General features: G+C 36.4%; 2 protein-coding genes across 4 annotated transcripts; one reads left to right on the top strand and one right to left on the bottom strand.

The window, feature by feature from the left end:
• The first annotated feature begins 10,115 nt into the window (after window positions 1-10,115).
• On the top strand, window positions 10,116-11,382 carry LOC112506075. The gene has a single exon (XM_025110102.1). It carries the CDS (start codon window positions 10,462-10,464, stop codon window positions 11,380-11,382), a length of 921 nt encoding a protein of 306 aa, XP_024965870.1. The 5' UTR covers window positions 10,116-10,461.
• LOC112512131 (F-box protein At2g32560-like) lies at window positions 11,086-16,384 on the bottom strand. 3 transcript variants are annotated; one of them, XM_025117987.1, is made up of 6 exons: window positions 14,513-15,235; window positions 14,321-14,400; window positions 14,055-14,233; window positions 13,399-13,473; window positions 11,663-11,858; window positions 11,086-11,159 (listed from the first exon to the last, which is right to left on the bottom strand). In XM_025117987.1, the coding sequence occupies exons 1-5, from the start codon at window positions 15,233-15,235 to the stop codon at window positions 11,671-11,673; spliced, it is 1,245 nt and encodes a 414-aa protein (XP_024973755.1). In that variant the 3' UTR covers window positions 11,086-11,159; window positions 11,663-11,670. The 3 variants fall into 3 exon arrangements, with proteins under 3 accessions (XP_024973755.1, XP_024973747.1, XP_024973764.1); XM_025117979.1 differs by lacking the exon at window positions 11,086-11,159 and having other exon boundaries at window positions 11,389-11,858; window positions 14,513-16,381; XM_025117996.1 differs by lacking the exons at window positions 11,086-11,159; window positions 11,663-11,858 and having other exon boundaries at window positions 13,400-13,473; window positions 14,013-14,233; window positions 14,513-16,384.
• Between the last annotated feature and the right edge of the window lie 2,841 nt (window positions 16,385-19,225).

The raw sequence follows: 19,225 nt of genomic DNA, 5'->3' as shown, positions 1-19,225 counted from the left end.
CTGAATCTCCAGATCTGACCATCCTGTCTAGTTACAGTAAACACAGGATACCAGATCCTCATAAGCTTTTGAGCATCAATCTGTTTGATCGTGACAATCCGATGCTGGATACGAACTTCACTTATAGGTAGGCGCTTGCTTTCAAAAGATGTTTGCATTCTAAGCGATAGTCTTTGGTCTCCTGATGGATACCAAGAACTTTATCACCGCTCAGAACTTTCCGATGTCGGATAAAAATTCCAAAGTAGACATCTTCTAAGTATGGCTCTCGGATTCTTGCTCTATCATAACCAAGAAAATTCGCTCTGATTTGGAATGGCACATAATTTTTGGTGAAGATTTCAGTAGGATCAACATGTTCTCTTGGAGCAGGGATGTCTGACACATCAGGTACATCTGCAGTGGAAGATTCTGGAATAGTTTGACGGTCTTCTTGAACAGGAAAAACTGGATCTTCATCATTTATATCAGCTTCAAAATCAAAGTAAATCCCAGTCGACTCGTCAATGTTATCAGTGTCCTCTCCAAAATCTTGCTCTCTGCCCAGAGTAGTAGAGAACACATCCTTGAAACCTACATTGGCAGACAAGTCCAATAACATCCTTGTTCCTACTGTGGAGTCCGTCGGCTTTTCAACCATTGGCTCGATCGTAGGACTTGTCTCCATTTCTTCATCTTCTTCTATCACAATAGCCTCAAATGTTCTTTCTCGAACAGATTCTGGGGCAGAATCTTCAGCAATTACATCTTGAGTAGATGGCTCATATCCAACCCTTGCAGCTTGTTCAGATATCTCAGCCACTCTCTGTCTCTTCCTCTCCCCCTCATGACTATCTGGATCATCCGGATCGTCATGCCTTCGTTTAAGAGAGATGGCCTGAGATCTGCAAGTTTCTTCTAAAGTAGACACCTGTTCAACAAGGGCATCCATTGAACTTTTAAGATCTTGGGTTTTGGATGTGATTAACTTGCTACTTTGGAGAAGCTAGAAGTAACCACATCTTGAAAAGCCAAAAACTCTGAGGCTCGAACAAAAGGGTTAACGTCCAGTTGTTGTCTCAAAAGGCCGACCAAATCTGCATCTTCAGCTTTGGGATTTTGAGATGCCATCAATTTTGCATATAACAACGATTTAAGTTCATCTACCGATTGTTCTTGTACTAACGGCTCAGGTACATGTGGTGGTGATGGCACAGATGGTGGCTCTTCTTCAACCATTTTTTCCCCTTTAGAAGTCTTTTCAGACTTGCCATTTGTGCTTCCATATTATCTTGAACAGCCTTTAGAGCGCCGTCCAGATATTCCCTTGACACGAAGTCGGGTAAACTCACACCTGGATCACTTAGATTACCAGTTGTAACAACAGTTGAATAAACTGTTGTGCCTACGTTCAATGTTGGCATGATATTAGCATTGGTAGGACTTCCGACCTATCCTTATGAAATGTCAAGTGACACCACTCCGGTCGTTCCGGCAAGTTCACTGAGAACTGCACTTGGAGCAATAGATGCTCTAGACTCATGTGTACCTATGTGTATGGGCGCTAGACTCGAGGTGCACAGAATCGATGTCGTAGGCTGGGGTAGTGGCCTACTTATTTCAATAACTACATTCTCCAAATGAGAAGTAGTTAGCAGATGTGCTCTAACCCCGTGTTCAATTGAAACAACTGGTTGTTGAGAACCAGTTGAGTGGATGGGTGGGGTGTGCATTTGCATAGCTGGGCTAGCTATGTCTTGTTCAATACCAACATTCAACGAATGAATGTCAGTAGCAGATGTGGTTACCCGGCTATGTGTTTCAGCTAGGAAAGGAGCTTGATACTCTTTTTCTACACCACTCTCACCCTCTCCATATTCTTCTACGTCCCTTTCACTCAATCTCTCAACATTTTCAACTGCAACTCCCTCATCTCCTTCTATGTTAGAAAGATCTTGAAGAATACGATCATAATCATCAACATTGAATGACAAAGAATATAAGCTCGAACAGGGATGTTGAGTTGAATATTCTGGAAAAATGTCATCTATGTCATCAACCAGTGTTCCAATTGGAATATTCTGAGAAGGAACAGTTGAAACAACAGTTTGAGCACGATCTTCCGCCCCATCATCATTATCATCATCATCTTCATCATGATCACCAGAAACTACCTCATTATCGGTTTCAGTAGCTTCCGAACTTGACGAAGTTGTGGAAGTACTAGCAGATGAAGTACTTTGCCGATCAGACGCTCCCCCCGCCTGTTCACCCCTCTTTATTTCTTTTTCTCTCATCACACTTCTCTGTTCAGGTAACCCCTGTTCCTGAACTCGCTCTTCTATTTCTAACTCCTCTCTCACAACTAAGGCATGGAGTGATCCTTGGGCAAGTTCAACCGGTTCTGGTTGAGCTATTGGATCTATCACTCTCCTATAATCTATAACGCACTGAGGGGTCTGATCAGCTAAGGCAATTAGTTCTGGTGGTACTGGCATTATAGAATCCAAATCTTCTACTTCTGTATACTGTCGAATTCTGGTCATGACGAATGTCGGCCTTTTTTCAGAATTTGACCTGGCCGAAATATCTTTGTTAGCATTCATCATTGCCATAATAAACAGTTGCAGAAACCTCTAGAAGGACACAAATTTCCGAGCTTTAGACGGGAATCTTTTTGCATTGACCAGCTCTACCAATTCATTCCATATATCTAAAGCATAGTCATAGTTTCTCGAGAAGACAATGCCATGAAAGAATTTGAGAAACGAGCTACTGGAAGTATCTATGCCCGTTGTTTTTGATGTCAGGCATCTGTTCAGAATTGAGAACAACAAATGCCAGATTGATGGTAGGAATCGTCTTTYGAATTGAGTTGGATTATTCAATTCTGCCGAGTATCCTAAACGTTTGATGTCCAAGCACAGTTGTTCATCTGAAACAAAATCTTCAAAACCAGTAGAGCCTGGTCCGGGCAGACGGAGAATTCTTCTTAGTCGTTTCAATGTCAGACGACTGACATATTCGTCAACTTCTCCTTCAAAATAAATGGTGTCCCCGTCTTTTTCCAAAGTAAGCGTACTCCAGAATTGTTGTAAATATACCATTGGAACAAGTGTATTTACTGATAAAGAATGTGCTATGGGGTGTCCATTCAGAATTTCCAGGATAATGGGATATTCGGCTGGCATAGCAAAAGAGAATACATGGTTATTGGGCCTTATAACTAGGTATTTTATCTGAGGGAATAAAGTTTCGGAAGGAATGGGTTGGCTAGGCGGGTGAATTGGGATATTATCTGATCTGACGGATTGAACGTGAGATTCCTCGTCAAATTGATGTCTCTGATCAGCCATTAACCTGTAAAAGTGACTAAAAAATTAGAACCCATTTTATTCAAAAAAAAATTTGAATTAAAAAAATAACGACACTGTTAGGATTGAAAATCAGTATTAAATTGTATTCGTCTTGAAAGTTAAATATTGTCTATAATTGTAAAAGTCATCGTGTTTGACTTTTCTTAGATAGGTTTGACTTTGACTATGTTTAGAAGTTTGACCCTATAAATAGGGTGATGTCTTTGTAATTTGAGTAAGAGAGCTCATTTGTAATATTCACATTACGTAATAGAGGGTTTGACCAGAGCTTTGAATGTTGACTTTCTCTCTCAAATATCATATGTGTTCTTGAATGTTAAATCTCAGATCTGCCATGATTATGAAGCTTTCATGAAGATTGATCATTGAAGTGGGACTCACAGACACAACAAAAATAAAAACAAAAAAAAATTTTAAAAAAATAGACTAAAAAAATTTAAACCAAAAAAAAAATAAAACACTAAACTATAAAAATTTAAAAAAAAATAAAGAAGAAAAACTAAAACACTTAGGAGAAAAAAAATTGGTGACCGGATTTGAAATCCGGACAACAAAGAGAAAAACCAACACTTGGAAAGAAAAAAAAATGGTTTGGTGACCGGATTTAGAATCCGGACAGCAAAGAAAAATCAACCAAAAGACTAAGTCTAAAACCTAATCCGGACAACATCAACTGGATTAAGGTTGATCGGAATCGGAGTAAACTCCGATTACCTTGTCCGGTGAGAAATCCGGTCAAAAACAAACATAAACCTAAAATATACTAACACATTAAACAAAATCAAAAAGACACAAACAAATAACAAAGACAAAACTGATTTTATTATTATGCCATTTATGGTTCATTTTAAGTTTCGATTCAAGTTCGATACAATGATAATCAACAAAATCAGTCCAACCAGTCCAAATCAGTCCAGAATAAGTCCAAAGATCAAGGAATTATGAATACAAGAATCAAACGAAATAAACCTTGATGAGAAAAGGAATGAAACAGTATAGATCGACGAACAGTTTTGAGCGATAAACCAGATGAATGATCTGAGACGATGATGAATAGTGAATGAGAGTAAAAAGTGAAAAGTAAAAATGAGACGAATATTTATAGTCAAAGTCAAAAACCGTTCAAATTCTAAATCGCTCAAGGCTTATCTGGATTAGAATAAATTGGTCAAGAGGTGTTCGATTTATGGAATATGAAATATCTAAGTATTAATCCGGACAATAAATCGTTCAAGGCATAGACGATTTAGAAGAACACCGGTCAAGACTTGTCCGGTTTAAAGGTAAATCGCTCAAGGTTCAATCGATTTAGAAATAAATCGCTCAACAAAGAAAGTTAAATCGCTCGAGTTAAGAATTAAACCGCTCAAGAGTTGAACGATTTAAGGACTTGAAAAATACAATCAACAAACGATTTAAGGACTTGAAAAATACAATCAACAAACGATTTAGTAATCCGGTCAAATGAATTCAACGATTTGTCAATCCGCTCAATCCCTTGTAAAGTATATCTAATCTTATTCGGATAAGAGTTTATCATATAGCTTTTTGCCCGGATGTCTAAATCGGACAATAAACCGGACAAGTGTTGTCCGGATTAGACTAAATCGGCCAAACACTTATATTTCTAAACGCTATATCTTTCAAAAATTAGATAATACTCAAAATACCTGTAAGAAAAATATAAACAGTTAGTTCAAAACACATAAAAAAAAAATTCACTCCCCCCTCAAAATATGATCAGATAAAAAAAATCACACTCACCCTCAAATATAGATTCCCACGATCAAGAAATTTAAAATCAGATAGAAAAATTGAAACACTGACTTGTATCTAAAAAAAATACAGATATTTGACTAAACGAATTTCAATTAAATACAATTCAATAAATTGAACTGTTTTTAATAAAAATTCAAATTTTCAAATTTAACATACCTAACTTAGATGCAAGAAAGGTAAAGCGTTTTTCATCTAAAGCTTTCGTAAATAACTTACATACAATAGCTCTTATGCAGAAGATCAAGAACCAGAGCTCTTACTCAGAGTGAAGGTTCCATTCATATAGAGCCCTCGCTTTATCTTTGTGAACGCTCAAGCCTTGTGCGCCAAAAAGCATAAGCGCTTGACTTAAAGCAACTACTCCAAGACCCAGAGCCTCTGCATAGTACATGCAGAGCTTCTGTATGTTCATGCAGAGCTTCTGGCTACCTTCTCCACGGAACGTGCGTGTGTTAACCCAGACATTCTCACAAGCGTCTAACAGATTTGAGGCGGCTTGACCAAGTCTGCTCCGAGATTCAAGGGAAGTCAAAGATAAGGATACAGACCAGTCAGCTAAGAGTTTCACGCCTAGTTTATAGCATAGTTTGTTAGACCTACGCATATATAAGAAAGGCTCCTCCTTAGGTTCATGTACCTGAAGGAACCGACTTACACTCTACGCGTTTTTCTGTGAGATTACATTTGTGCTTTCATTGTTCATCTTTTATCAATAAAAACAATCGGCATATTCAAGTTCATTAACTGTTTTACTTTCATCTTTGAATATTCTGATTAATCATTTGAAATACATTGCTTGTTCTTAATTCTTATCTTACACAAACTGTGTTTCTGTCAATTAAGAGTATCGTATCTGGGTTCAACAAGGTTTTAGCCATAAAACATCATTTATGTTCCAAGCTATTTATTTTAGTCATGTTGATAAAATATTTATTTTTCAAGATACTGAGTAGCGTATTGCATATTATTTAAAAATATGTAAATGTCAATTAACTTCAAGAAGTATTATAAGGACGATATGTATTTATAATAATATTTCAACAAAAATTTTGAGTGAAATATAAGTTAGTATGACGGTATTGGGAGTTGACCAATAAAAATTGTTAAGAGTTAGTCGTACTAAGATCGTTAGGAAGTAATAATGGATTTAGTTATGATTATTTAAGATGCTTAGGAATGGTATTAATTATTATGTGTGTTGCAATTCTAAGAAAACGACCTATCAAACGCCAAAGATTAAAAGTGAGTACATTATGTGATTTTTATAGGATATATACATGACCATTTCAAAGTATTTTATCCATGATATTTACGTGATATGTTTATATGCATATGATGATAATTTGATTGTATTGATGTACATGAAATTCAAGTATATGCATGATATGAAAAATGTTGATTATGATGGCTTGATATTATTAATATGATATTTAAGTATATGTATGATGTGAAAGATAATGATGATGTGTATATGATTTGTATTTTCACTTGCATAAGATGCATATTGCATGTCAGGGCCGTTATTTAGCATGTTAAACGTGAGATTTTGAACAGGGCCCCTAAAATTTTGGGCCCAATTTTACATTGTTTAGAGTCTTCTACAAACGAACGTAAAATCATAGACTAGCTCAGTGCTTCTTTAATTTCTATCAGAAAAAAGTAATATGCTTCATTATCACTTTTGTAATTTGTATATATATAACACCCCATTTCACATATTTGCATATAAACATGTACTTTATTCAAAAGAAATACATATTACACCACATAGGTCCCAATAGTACAAGAAACTTATATACAAAATTTACAATACAAAAGTTTCAAAATGAAGTTCTTGCACTATCACATGTATCACAACATGTATCTTCAAAATACATCAATCCACAGGTTGATCTTCAAAACAGCAGATAAACACATAAGGAAAATAATCATACTTTCCCCTTCCCTTTATTATCCTTAGACCCTGTTGATACTGCAATACATATTTTAAAAGACAAAATGAGGGTTAGACTTGAAGGTCTAGTGAGATACCCTTTCTTTGCAATTACAGGGTGAAGATCACCAAAACTAATTTCCAATCAAAATATTATTTTATCAAACAATACTCGTAAAAGTTAGTTATCAAACAATACTTTATCCAATAAGTGTCCCTATCGAGCAATACTTGGTCATTTATAAATGATAAGAACCAAAGCCCCTCTGGTCCAATAACCAGGGCTTCTGGTCTTATCAACCAGAGCAAGCCCCCACCCTTTAAATCAGGTTTAGACAACTAGAGCTTCTTTGGTTCACCTAACCAAAGATAAAGAATTATAGAAACAACTTCTCAACAAACTTGAATTTCTCATATGACCAAGTTAAATATTAGTGTTAACCAGAGCTCCTCTAGCTTACTTTGCCAAAGATTTTTCCATGTTCTAGCTTCTAAGTTTGAATATGAAAAAGAAGTATAACGACAGATTATAATATAATTAAAACATGTAATTCCAATTCCAACTATAGAGCCTCTGCATAGCACATGCAGAGCTTCTGGTCAAAATAAAGGTTTGAAAACGAAATCAAGAATTTCCATCATAACCAAGGCCTTCTTATTAACCTTGAAGATCAACCAAAGCTCCTCTGGTACCATTTAAAGAACAACGAGGGCTCATCTGGTTCCATTCAAGGAACAAACAGAGCCATTCTGGTTCCACACAACTTTTCTTATTTTAAAATAAAATTAAGTACATCATCCTATTTATTCTCAAACATTCTTAATCAAAGGCACAAGTAATTAAAGCCTCTGGCTATAAGCAATTTTTCCTTCTCAAAAGCGTCATTGCTATTATGTCAATAAGAGCAATATTTCTAAGTCTTCATGTCACAAAGAAATGTTGATGCAAAACCATCGTAATCTTATGGATATAACAACAAGAGCTAAGGTAATAACCATACACATACAAATGTCAACCTTATCCAAAATGTACACATCTCCTTGATATGTCACCCTTATCCCATGGTACACCTCTCCTTGATATGCCACCCTTATCCCATCGTACACCTTTCCTTGATATGTCACCCTTATTTCAAGGTACATCTCTTCTTGATATGCCACTATTATTCCTTCATCAAATCTACAGATAAATTTGTAGTTTTAGCCAACAATGGCCTCAAAACAGTTTCATATCAGAAACTTTGAACTCAAGAACCATTAGTTCTTTTAATCCATTTTCCAATCTCAAATTAATATTCTTTCAAAAATAGAATACTCATCTCAACTGTTTTGAAAGAAACATATTCCTCTTTATATTATCAAAACAACTTTAAACCCAGATTAATAATACTCAAAACAACTGTCAAAAACAGTTTCCATTCCTCCATAAAAACATCAACCAAAATTCATGTATTTCAAATATCCATATATAAAAATTTAATAACAAAACTTACCTTATATGCACGTATTTGAAGATGGATCACACAACAACAACTTCAAATAATAACACAGAATCTTCTCCAGATAACTTTATGCAGTAACTCACTCAAGAAACACACACACACCGACACTATTATAAAGGCATGCATGGATATTATTAATATGATATTTAAGTATATGTATGATGTAAAAGATTTATCTTGTTTACAAAAGTGATAATGAAGCATATTACTTGAAATGCACCTTGCTAGGTTTAGTTACACCTAGTACCCAAACCAAACTCTAGCTTCCATTGATGAAGGCTTGAGATCCATAAGGAGAAACCTCCAAGAAATTTCTCATGACTACCATTTAAACACAAAAGGAAACAAAACCCACATAAAATGAGATCCACAATAAAACCCGAACTATATCTTAAAATACCCAAAAACTACATCTTAAAGATCTTGCAAGATTTAAGTTTGATTTCTCAAATGGAGTTTCCCAATCATCGATACATACTTGGAGAGTCCTAAAAATGAATATTTGAGCTCCAAAAATCATCTAAATGAAGAGGATGAGGGGTGGAGAAATGAGGAGAAAACCCTTGAAAATCGGTTTAAAAGTCGACTAGATGGCTTCCAACTTGTGGTAAGTAGCCAGCGTCGAAACAAGAGCTAAACTGTTACGTGTCTCATTGGAGAGAGCTGGAGATGCAAGGAACCCCGTGGAGAAACCCAAGACCATCGCCCCACCTTCTGCACTTCAAGGTACACCATCTACTTTTTCCTTGATCAAGCACGACCCACCATCAACGAGATACGGAGATGCAAATAGAAGCAAATCCATAATCTGATTGTTTTTGGTTTGTTTGACCTTGTTTCTTAACCGTTTTGCATAATTCTTTTTACGAAGTTTAAAGTAACAAGATTCCTTTAACTATAGAAACAAAAATCAACCAAAATCGTTCAGAATTGAGTCTCAAACTCGACTAGGAAGTTTTTGGTTTTTTACCAAAAACATTGTTTTAATCCGATTTGTCAAAACAATGGCCTTCCATCCATCCATACGACTCCAAATCAGATATGAGGACTCTAGCAACTAAACTGACATCATCCTATCAATAGATTTGAGAATTGTTTGGAGAATTTACCTTGATTTCACGATTAACGGTGAAATACGGGTTTTCCTTCAACAATCGATAGGTTTTTTCTTCCGAGCTCTAATTCGGGCGCCCAAATGTTCCCTCAAAGACCTCTCTCTTGGAGGGGGCTTATATATACTTTTAGATTCCAATTTTATATAAATAAAATAATATATGCAAATTAAAGAAATATAAAAGGAAAAAAAATCCTCCACACTTAACATTTGATTTTTAACGGTGTTAGATATAGGGAACTTTTCCATATCAAATGCAAAGTTAATTGTACATAAATGGAGTTTAGGGACTTTTTTCTTAGTCGGATGTAAACCACAGGGACCAAAACCGTAATTTACTCTCTCTTTTTAACGATTAACTTTATCAATTGGCACTGTGATTTAATACATGATCAAGTTTCTCCACTAATAAATAGTTGTGGGTCAATAAACTAGATGTTAATTGATAACTTAATTAAGAATTTTTTTAAAAAAAAGGGTTAAATTGAAAAAAGAAGTAAGAAAAAGCCCCTTATAGCAAAAGCTTTAAAACAAGATAAGATTAGCACCAATAATATGCCACTTCTGTTTGAAATGGGAACAAGTGAGTGATGAGGGACAATCACAAGCATTTTACTGTTTGAATATTAGTTTAGAATCAAAGTGGTCATCACATGTGAATTTCTTCAACCTTAAATTCAGGAACCTAATTGTCCACTAAATCCTCAAATCCAGCCCTCCTTTAATGGTCTTATACCCTCATCCTACTTCCCAATTTCTTCACTCAACACAACAACAATGGACGTCGTTTCTCTTCCTTCCCTCTACCTTAGTGCACCCACCACTCCCACTGGTTGCAACCCACAAAACCTCCAGTTCTACAGCACGCGGTCTAGCCCGGTGCACCCTGGCTCGTTCGGTTACGAGTCTGGTGCCGAGAAGACATATGACGATGAGTTTGAGTTTGGGACCGGATGGGACCATGAATATAGGCTACCTGCTCGAGCAAATTCATTTTCGACCATGGCGTTTGCAGATGAGCTCTTCTGTAACGGTCAGTTTTTGCCTTTGAAACTCCCTCCACGGCTTCAGACCTCGGTTCCTACATCCCCGAGGTCGTTGACCTCACGCATGAGGAGACCGTTATGGAATGACGGTTTTGACCCTTTCATGATTGCTTTGGAGAAGGTCAGTGAAGAAACTGAAGGACGGAGGAGTGTCCATAGGCGATCTAGATCATATTCACCGTTCAGGAACCGTACTAGGCAAGACTGGTACCAAGAGCAACCACAACACACGAGGCCCGACACAGACTTGACCATAAAGAAACCAATGGTAACCGAGATTATGGATCGCAAAGGCTCGATATACTCGAGATGGGTTCGGAGTCAAACCATGGTCAACAGGACTGAGGTGCAAAGACCGGCAGGCCAAACCATGATGAAAAGGCTCTGGCTGAAGAAACCTGTAAAGCCCGTTAAGCGAAGTGAGCTGACCTGTACAGAATCAAAGATGCAGAAAATGAAGTCAGTTTTGCTTAGATATGCATCTTTAAAGAAGGAAACCAGTGACAGCAAACAGACAAGAGAAATAATGACGATGTCGAAGATAAGTTACTTCAAGCGATTGAGCCTCCCATTCAAGACAAACCGGAGGAAAAAAGAATCTGTAGATGCCAAAATGGCTATCGTAAAGCATGAAACCAAACCGTCTCGATGAAGCAAACATGCAAGATTTCATAGTTTACTTATATTCTTTCAGGTAATGTTTATGAACAACATATAGGCAAAAAGAGAATCTCATCGATTGTAGGTTGATAGCCAAGATGAGTACACAATGCAAAGAAGTTTATATGAATTATTTTCACATTTGAATCATACCAATATTATGGCTGTTCTAAATCTTCGACCAGCCATGAAAAAAATATATATAATTCTAAGATACCTAAGCTTCTACTTGCTACCAAATTTGTGGTAATCTAGTAATACATTTAGTTGACCTCTATTATTATTCCAAGATTTCGGCAGGCCAAAATTGTTGCCACATAGAGATCTCGTCTTTACTATATAGTTTTCGGATTCCACCATAAAATCCATCAGCTTCATTTCCTTCCTCACGATGGTGTCTCCTGTTGATCATCGTATGTCTCCATCGTGAACCAGGAGCATACTGGTTGAACTCCAGCACCACAGCATCTATCAACACATGTATACTTTTTCATCAGCAAAGATCACAAATAATTGGATAAGAAATAAAACCAAATCAAATAAAACGAGCCCAGTATATCCCACCTGAAGGTGGGTAATAATGGTTAAAATGTACGTAGACCTAACATCAGCCCTCAAAGAGTAGTGCAGTTGTTTTCATGAACACCCGTGGCTCATGAGAAGTGTGCAAAATAAGAGACATCATTTTTAAAACTTATCAAAACTTTCCGTGTGCATGCGTGTGTTTATTTTGTTATTTTCTGGGGTGAGGGGAGAAACGAAACCATCATGGTACATGAAGATTCCTAATTTTTGTGAGGGTTGGCAAAAACTTTTCGGTTGCACTAAAGAGGCTGTTCCCATGACCTAAAAGGTGACAATGGCATAATTGATCCAAGGTTCGATCCCACAGAATGATAATTAAACCAAAGGAAAAGAAAACCGACAATATAATTGCATCTACAAGTTGAATCATTATAGCTTCACATCAGAGACTTAAAGGGAACACTAATTTTTTAGTGTGTGTGATTGGCATACAGACACCGTGGTCCATACTCGGTTGACAAAACCAGATGCAATGTTTCAAAAGATCATGACAAACTGATAAGGATACATCTTATGGGACCATTTTAAAGGTGACATCTGCCTACAACCATTGATGTTAATCAAGATATGGGCCTTGTTAGAATCAGAATGTTGTACTGAACATGGCCACATGATTAAAGATGTCCATCTTAAATGGCAAGAGATTTCTCAACTATCAATTTTACACTATCTTGAATCGGCGGACACGCTTGGCTGTTTCTACATGGATGACATTAGGCACATCACGTATCCCATATGATGCAATGAACATTGAATATGAAGGGTCTTCTAGTTATAAGGTTGTTGGTATTCCTATTGCCTAGAGAATAAAGAAAAGTACAATACTCCCTCTTGTCTTAATAAATCAAACGAGCCCAGTATATCCCCACCCAAAGGTGGGATCTGGAGGTTGACATGTACACAGACCCCAAAGAGTAGAGCAGTTGTATGTGAGGACTCCAATAAGACTCCTTTTGTCTTGATAAAAGAGTCCATAATTGACTTCTAATTGTCATATGAGTTACTGTATAGCAAACAAGTTGATACAATGTTAATTTGCTTGAAGTCGAAAGTGAAAATACTTACACTTGGAGATAAATATTTGCACTCAATTCTTCTTTTCTTTTTTGAAACAATTTTTGCATACAAGTACCAAACTCCAATTTTCAAAAACAAAATTGAACTCTTTTTTCAGACAGAGGGAGTACTAAATTGAACTCCAACCACCTACCAAGTGACCCAACACAAATATTTAATCAAAACTTTTCACTCCAACACTTGGGTCTACAATGTTTTACATATTTTGCCTTGTACAATGGACCAACACATCTGTTTTGATTTTAAGACATGTAATGATGTACAATTCATAAGCATATACACTAATCGAAGAAAATTATGTACGTTGATATGTATTTTCACAAGAAGAAAGTTAATACAAACTCACCACTTTCATGGCAATGGCAGTAGCTGCCGTTACCATCACATGCTTCTAAGTGACCTACAACACCATACCACCAGCCTGCAAGAACACAAATTTAAAGATCTTTTTAGACCATCCACTGGGATAGGATTGACATGAAAAGATTTTTTTTTAAGGTATAGTTTAAACTTCAAAGAAGAATCAAGAAAGCTTCTTATCTTAAAGAACAAATTATCATTTTTGACACAGCTATCTACCAAACTTTGACACAGCCATCCAAGGATGAGGGGAACTTTTTATCACTTTTAAAAAGTAAAGTGGGTGAGAATTATTGGTATTATTGAAATAAGAGAACTTTAGAACAAGACCAAAAAAATGGATTCCAAGTGCCACCTAAATTAAGTTAATTGCAGCCAACAAATGCGTCATATTGTAAAGGGCATTTGTTTTTCATTTTTATAATAAAAAATATTGCATACAATATTAGAGGATGTCACCATTCTTGACACAAAACCATTTATAGTGGCACTTCTCCAGCCACCCTACGATCTCGAATCAAGGAAAAAGTAGACAAATATAATCATGTTTAGTTTCATTTCGTATATGAAGATTAGAGAATTACTCAGGCAGGTTATGACCTCTTTAATAATTAAATAGCATATTCAGGATGAAGAACAAACCATAAGGAAATTGTTTGTTCCTTCTCCACTGAATCTCAATGTGATCTCTTGGGCGTAAATCATTCAAACAGTCTGAAATATGGAGATCATGAGGTGAAGTATCAACAGGTGGTGCCCTTAGCCTATCCCAAGTCACCCCGGTCTCTATTGCCGCTGCCCTCCTCCCATGAGGCGGGTATCTGTGCCATGGATAAAACCTTAAACTACTTTGTATATCCCAGATCACAAAATAATGCAAGATTTTTCTAAATAATTATAGACTTTACCTGGCCTGGAATGTATCGTTATGCGAATCATAGCTAAGATCAGCATCATAGCAAGACAACATGAACCCTACATGCCCATCCTGTTGTAACACCAAGAAATTCATCAGAAACCAATAAAGATCAACAATGAACCGAAAAATTTACTTGGATCAGTTGAATTTTTCAAGTAAAACAACTAAGAAACAATGATACCTCACGGTTGAAGATCTGAGCAGGAAACCAAAACTTTCCGGTCTCAAGGGCCCGATAGCAAGACACTATCGAATCAATGGGTGGCTGAGGAGAAGAAATCTTCATCTTCTTGCTATCGCCATGATTACTGGAGCTAGATCTAACTAACATAACAGGCCAGAGTTTTGACAAATAACCCATCAGAAGACCTCTTCCTTTTTCACCAGCAAGAAAGCAATTTGATTCCTTTCTAGAGGCAATATGCAGTTGCCATTCCTTGTAGGCAGTAGAACCAATAATTCTACCCCATCTCTTCTTCATATGGCCTTCCCAAAGGTGATCACTCAAACACATGTCTTTTAAATAAGTACAAACACAAGCCATCTTACAAAGCCCATCAGGTTCAAGCCTCTCAAGAATGCATTCCAATGCCAAATTGGGCAAATCCAACACAGACATCTCCTCCACCTTTTCTTGCCCTGTCCCTTCTGTCATCATACTTTCGGTGTTCCTTGAAAGAGTATTAATCTTTTTAGTAGTCTTTGTTGAAAACATATAAGAATTGAAGTTTATGGAGAGGGTTTTCTTCAAAAATTTGGCAGAGGGGAACAGGATGGATAAATCTTTCCAGAAATAGAAAGAGAGTAATCTCATCTCACAAGCCCAAGGTGGAAGTGGTTTGATGGGAAGAGAGTACCTAAAAAAGAGTATGAAGGAGAAGCAAGTAACGAAGATAAAAAGCATCTTAAAAAAGGCCGACCTCTTATCCTTTACTTATGATAAAGAAAGGGCAAGATATAGGGATCGAATATGAGAGGCAAGTACCCACAAACAAAAATCACAACTTCAAAGTGGAGGGAGAAGGATCTTTCTGTGTTGTTCAGACGAAGCCCACCGGAACCCAGCGTGGGCCTCGTCTTCTCGGATAAGAACTCGAAACCAGAGGAAAGTTTCTTGGTTTTCCTTTGTCAATGCTTCGATGGAGGCATATGTTGCTTATCGACACACACGTTTGGGATTAATACACAGTATCAAGATTGAAGATTTACACACACACACACAGAGGGCTCAAGATGTTGCTTATGGACACACACGCTTGGGATTAATGCACAGTATCAAGATTGAAGATTTACACACACACACACACAGAGGGCTCAAGATTCACCTCTTTCGCCAACCAAAGGGAGAGAGAGAGAGTCAGATCTATATGGGTGCTCTGACACCAAAATCAGTGGGCATGTGGATCAGATTAGATTCTCAGAGAGGATGACAGCATCAAAGAAATCATTGAAATGGGTTTGTAACAAGCACCAAGTTGTGGATGGAAATCAATTACAACCTTGTAAAAAAGGAGAAAATTGTAAAAAAGGGGAAAACAGATCAGGGTAGTTGAGATTGTACCAAGAATTAGGTGTGACCCAACAACTAAAATGAAAAAAAAAGTATATTATGACGAACACGAATCGATTTGCTATATACAAATAAACAATTCTACAGGTATCTTTTGTGGGTTGAAGAGAAAAATAAGAAGCTGGAGATGGAGACTGATGATAAGGAAGAAGATGTATTACAATGGAGTTTGAACTTTGACAGCTAAGTTCACCAGATTCTACCTCATCAACAACTCACATAGACAATGTCCTTCCTCACACCCGCAGGCCGCAACAAAGACAGAGACGCATACTTGAATAAAAGAAATAAAAGCTGCTTTGGCTTTTGTCTTCCCCCTTTCTTTGCGTTTCTTTATGGTTTCTTTAGGGCATTTTGACAAACGGGTTATGGACTATAATTGATGTAGCGAAGTAGAATGAGAAGAAAAGATTGTTTATCTCATTGACGTGTGTGCGGCTGCCTTGATTGTTTACTTTTTTGAGTATGGGTTTGTGTGGATATGATTTCTGGAAGTATCCCCCCTCTCTCCCTCACTCCCTCTCTCTCTCTACGCCAATATATAGCAAGTGGACAGGGGTTCGCACTACCAGTAGAATGTACGTAAAGTTATTCTTGGCTGATATGGTTGAGGAGGAGCTTTAGATTCTCTTATTTTGAGAAAAATACACAAAATCCCCTTGCACTTTTAAATTGTTGGACGAAATATATTAAATATAAAAAAAATTTGATTTAGTTCTTGTGTTATGTTTTCGAAACCGCTTGGCATTTCTCTTTGTTAAAACTTTTCTTTCAAATATATGAGGAAAGAGAATGAATAGAAAGAAAAGAAACTAAACTTTTTTAAAATATTATTAAAAGTATAAGTTATCTGACATTTTATTACAAATGACATATTTTTAAAGGACATATTTTTTACAAATAACATATTTCTTTTCCTTCTTATCTCTTCGTGAACATGAAAAAATATTTCTTTCTTTTATTTTCCTTCCTAATTGAGCACACAAATAAATAAATAAAATTTCCTTTTCTCTCTTTTTCCTCTAGTTATTTTTTTCTCTTCTCCTCAAATTCGAGAACCCAATGTTAGAGTGAATTACGTTGTTGGTACATATGGTTTGCTCAAAATTTGGATTTGGTCCTTAAAACAAACTATTTACATTGATGGTCCATAACTTTTCAATTTTATGTTTTCGACATAAGTTGTTAGTTTTACAACAAATAGGGTCCTTAGAGTCAACACCGTCTGTTAGCAACCGTTATGAGGTGTTGATCTTAATCCCTCTTAGTGATTTGATGATGATCCTTATTACTTAGTGTTTACTTCTTTATGTAAGTTCCATTTGAAAATACAACAACAATTGAGTCTATTCAGTGATTGTTGAGTTATTTAAATATGTTTTTAGAACTTAAGTTTTCTCCAAGATAAGACTCACATCAAAAGAGACTTCAGGGATGTCAAAGAGTAGTTGAAGATAAAGATAGGATGTTGATGTTATGAAGCGGCATTTAGTGATAACAACCTATTTGAAGAAGTCCTTAACGACCTCTTCCAAGCTGATTCAGAATCTTGTTTATCAAGTTTTTGTCTTATCCTCACTTGCATAAGTCAAACTCCCCCATGCTTCAATCAGAGTTTGTGGTACACTATGATATGCTTTACCACACATCTACCAACTCCCCTAAAGCACTGTTCATGAGTACCCAAAGATTGTTTTGCTTTTAACAAGTAGTACCCTCCAGCCACTTTCCTCATGACACGTGGATTGTACATAATGCATGCATTTAATGCACATGATATAAATAATTGAGAAGACCATCTTTCTGAATACCGTTAATATCTTCCTTCTTCCTTCTCTCTATGAGTTATATGCAAGAAAAACCTGCGTGATTTTTCTACTTAAGTTCTTCAGAGATTCTAAGCGCTCCAAGTTCTAACGTAAGATTGTTTGGATTAGGATTATATCCTTTTCGTATTCCACAACAATATGTAAATTCATCTATATTGATTCTTCTCTATAATCAATAAACCAATTTTAAAAAATGAAATAAACGATGTTTGTATTCAATCCTCTCTCTACAAACTGTTTTAAGCCTTGTTAATCCTCTTGGAACCAAGAAATGGTATCAGATTAGTGTTTCTTTTCTTCTCTTTTTCTAAACTAATCCTATTATGGATAGCAACAACTATCACGACAATGACTCTCTTGCAAAACCTCCTAGATTTAGCAGAGATAACTTTTCTCCAGAATTGCATGTCCTTTTTTATTTTTTTGAGGGTGTGGATCCTGTTATCGCCCATTACATTAGAGATGGTCCTTTTGTTCCTTTTGTTACAACCGAAGTTGTACCTCCCATGGCTACTCATCCAAATACTCCTGAATGTATAGTTGGAAGTTTCTTCATTAGTAGATTGAAAATGATATCAAGAAAATGGCCATCAACACCAACATAAAATATGTCATTGCCATGGTACTGTATAATGAACTTCAGATCTGCGAAGGAAGTATAGGAAGCCCTCACCTTTCAATATGAAGGTACAACTGAGGTACAAGAATCTATAAAGATAAATTTGGTAAGATAATACGAGATGTTCATTTGTGGTAAAAATGAATCTTTATCTTCTAATAGATCTAAATACTGTTGATAGGGAATATTTTAATTCTAAGATACTGAAAAAAAAAATTAGAATGTCTTCTTGAACCTTAGGACAGTTATTCAATGTGTCTCAAAACTTCAAAAGACCTACAAATATGTCACTAGGTGCTCTTTTCGGCACCTTGATGAATCACGAGCAGTCTAAGGATCTGAAAAATAATCTAGTAAGGGATACCAAAAGCTATCCTTTAGTTTTGCTTTTTCAGAGACTAGATCTCCTGACATCCCTATTCCTCCTACCATCACTGAATCCACTCTTCAACTATGTGCTCCTGAAGATATCACTCTCTGTTCTTTCAGAGCATGATGAGTCACTGCTCTTCTAACTAATTCTTAGAAGGTTTGCCAAAAAACTAACTTTCATGGAAACACAAGTTATGCCCTCCTTGACAAGCCAAATCAATTTCGGTTGACAGGGCTACAGTTACTAGCTATACCTATGAAAAGAAATGACACTTTGCTAGTGAGTGTAAGTCTAAGAAAGTCGCTAGGCTTCTTCTTCTTCTTCTTCTTCTTCTTCTTCTTCTTCTCACCGTCCTAAGGACGACTGTTAGCTTCATTTTTCATCTCTTGTAAAAGTATAGAAAAAGTTGTTGATCCTCTCTCTTAGTGATTTGATGATAATCCCTTTTTCCTTTCGATGTATTTCTGTGTCTGTAATTTCAGTTCCAGCGATCATACACTGAG

The sequence above is a fragment of the Cynara cardunculus genome, assembly GCF_001531365.2.
Source record: "Cynara cardunculus var. scolymus isolate 2C chromosome LG 1, CcrdV1, whole genome shotgun sequence".
Classification (NCBI taxonomy): domain Eukaryota; kingdom Viridiplantae; phylum Streptophyta; class Magnoliopsida; order Asterales; family Asteraceae; genus Cynara; species Cynara cardunculus.
The sequence above is the reverse complement of the archived record's forward strand: the minus strand, read 5'-3'. Positions and strand labels throughout refer to the sequence as shown.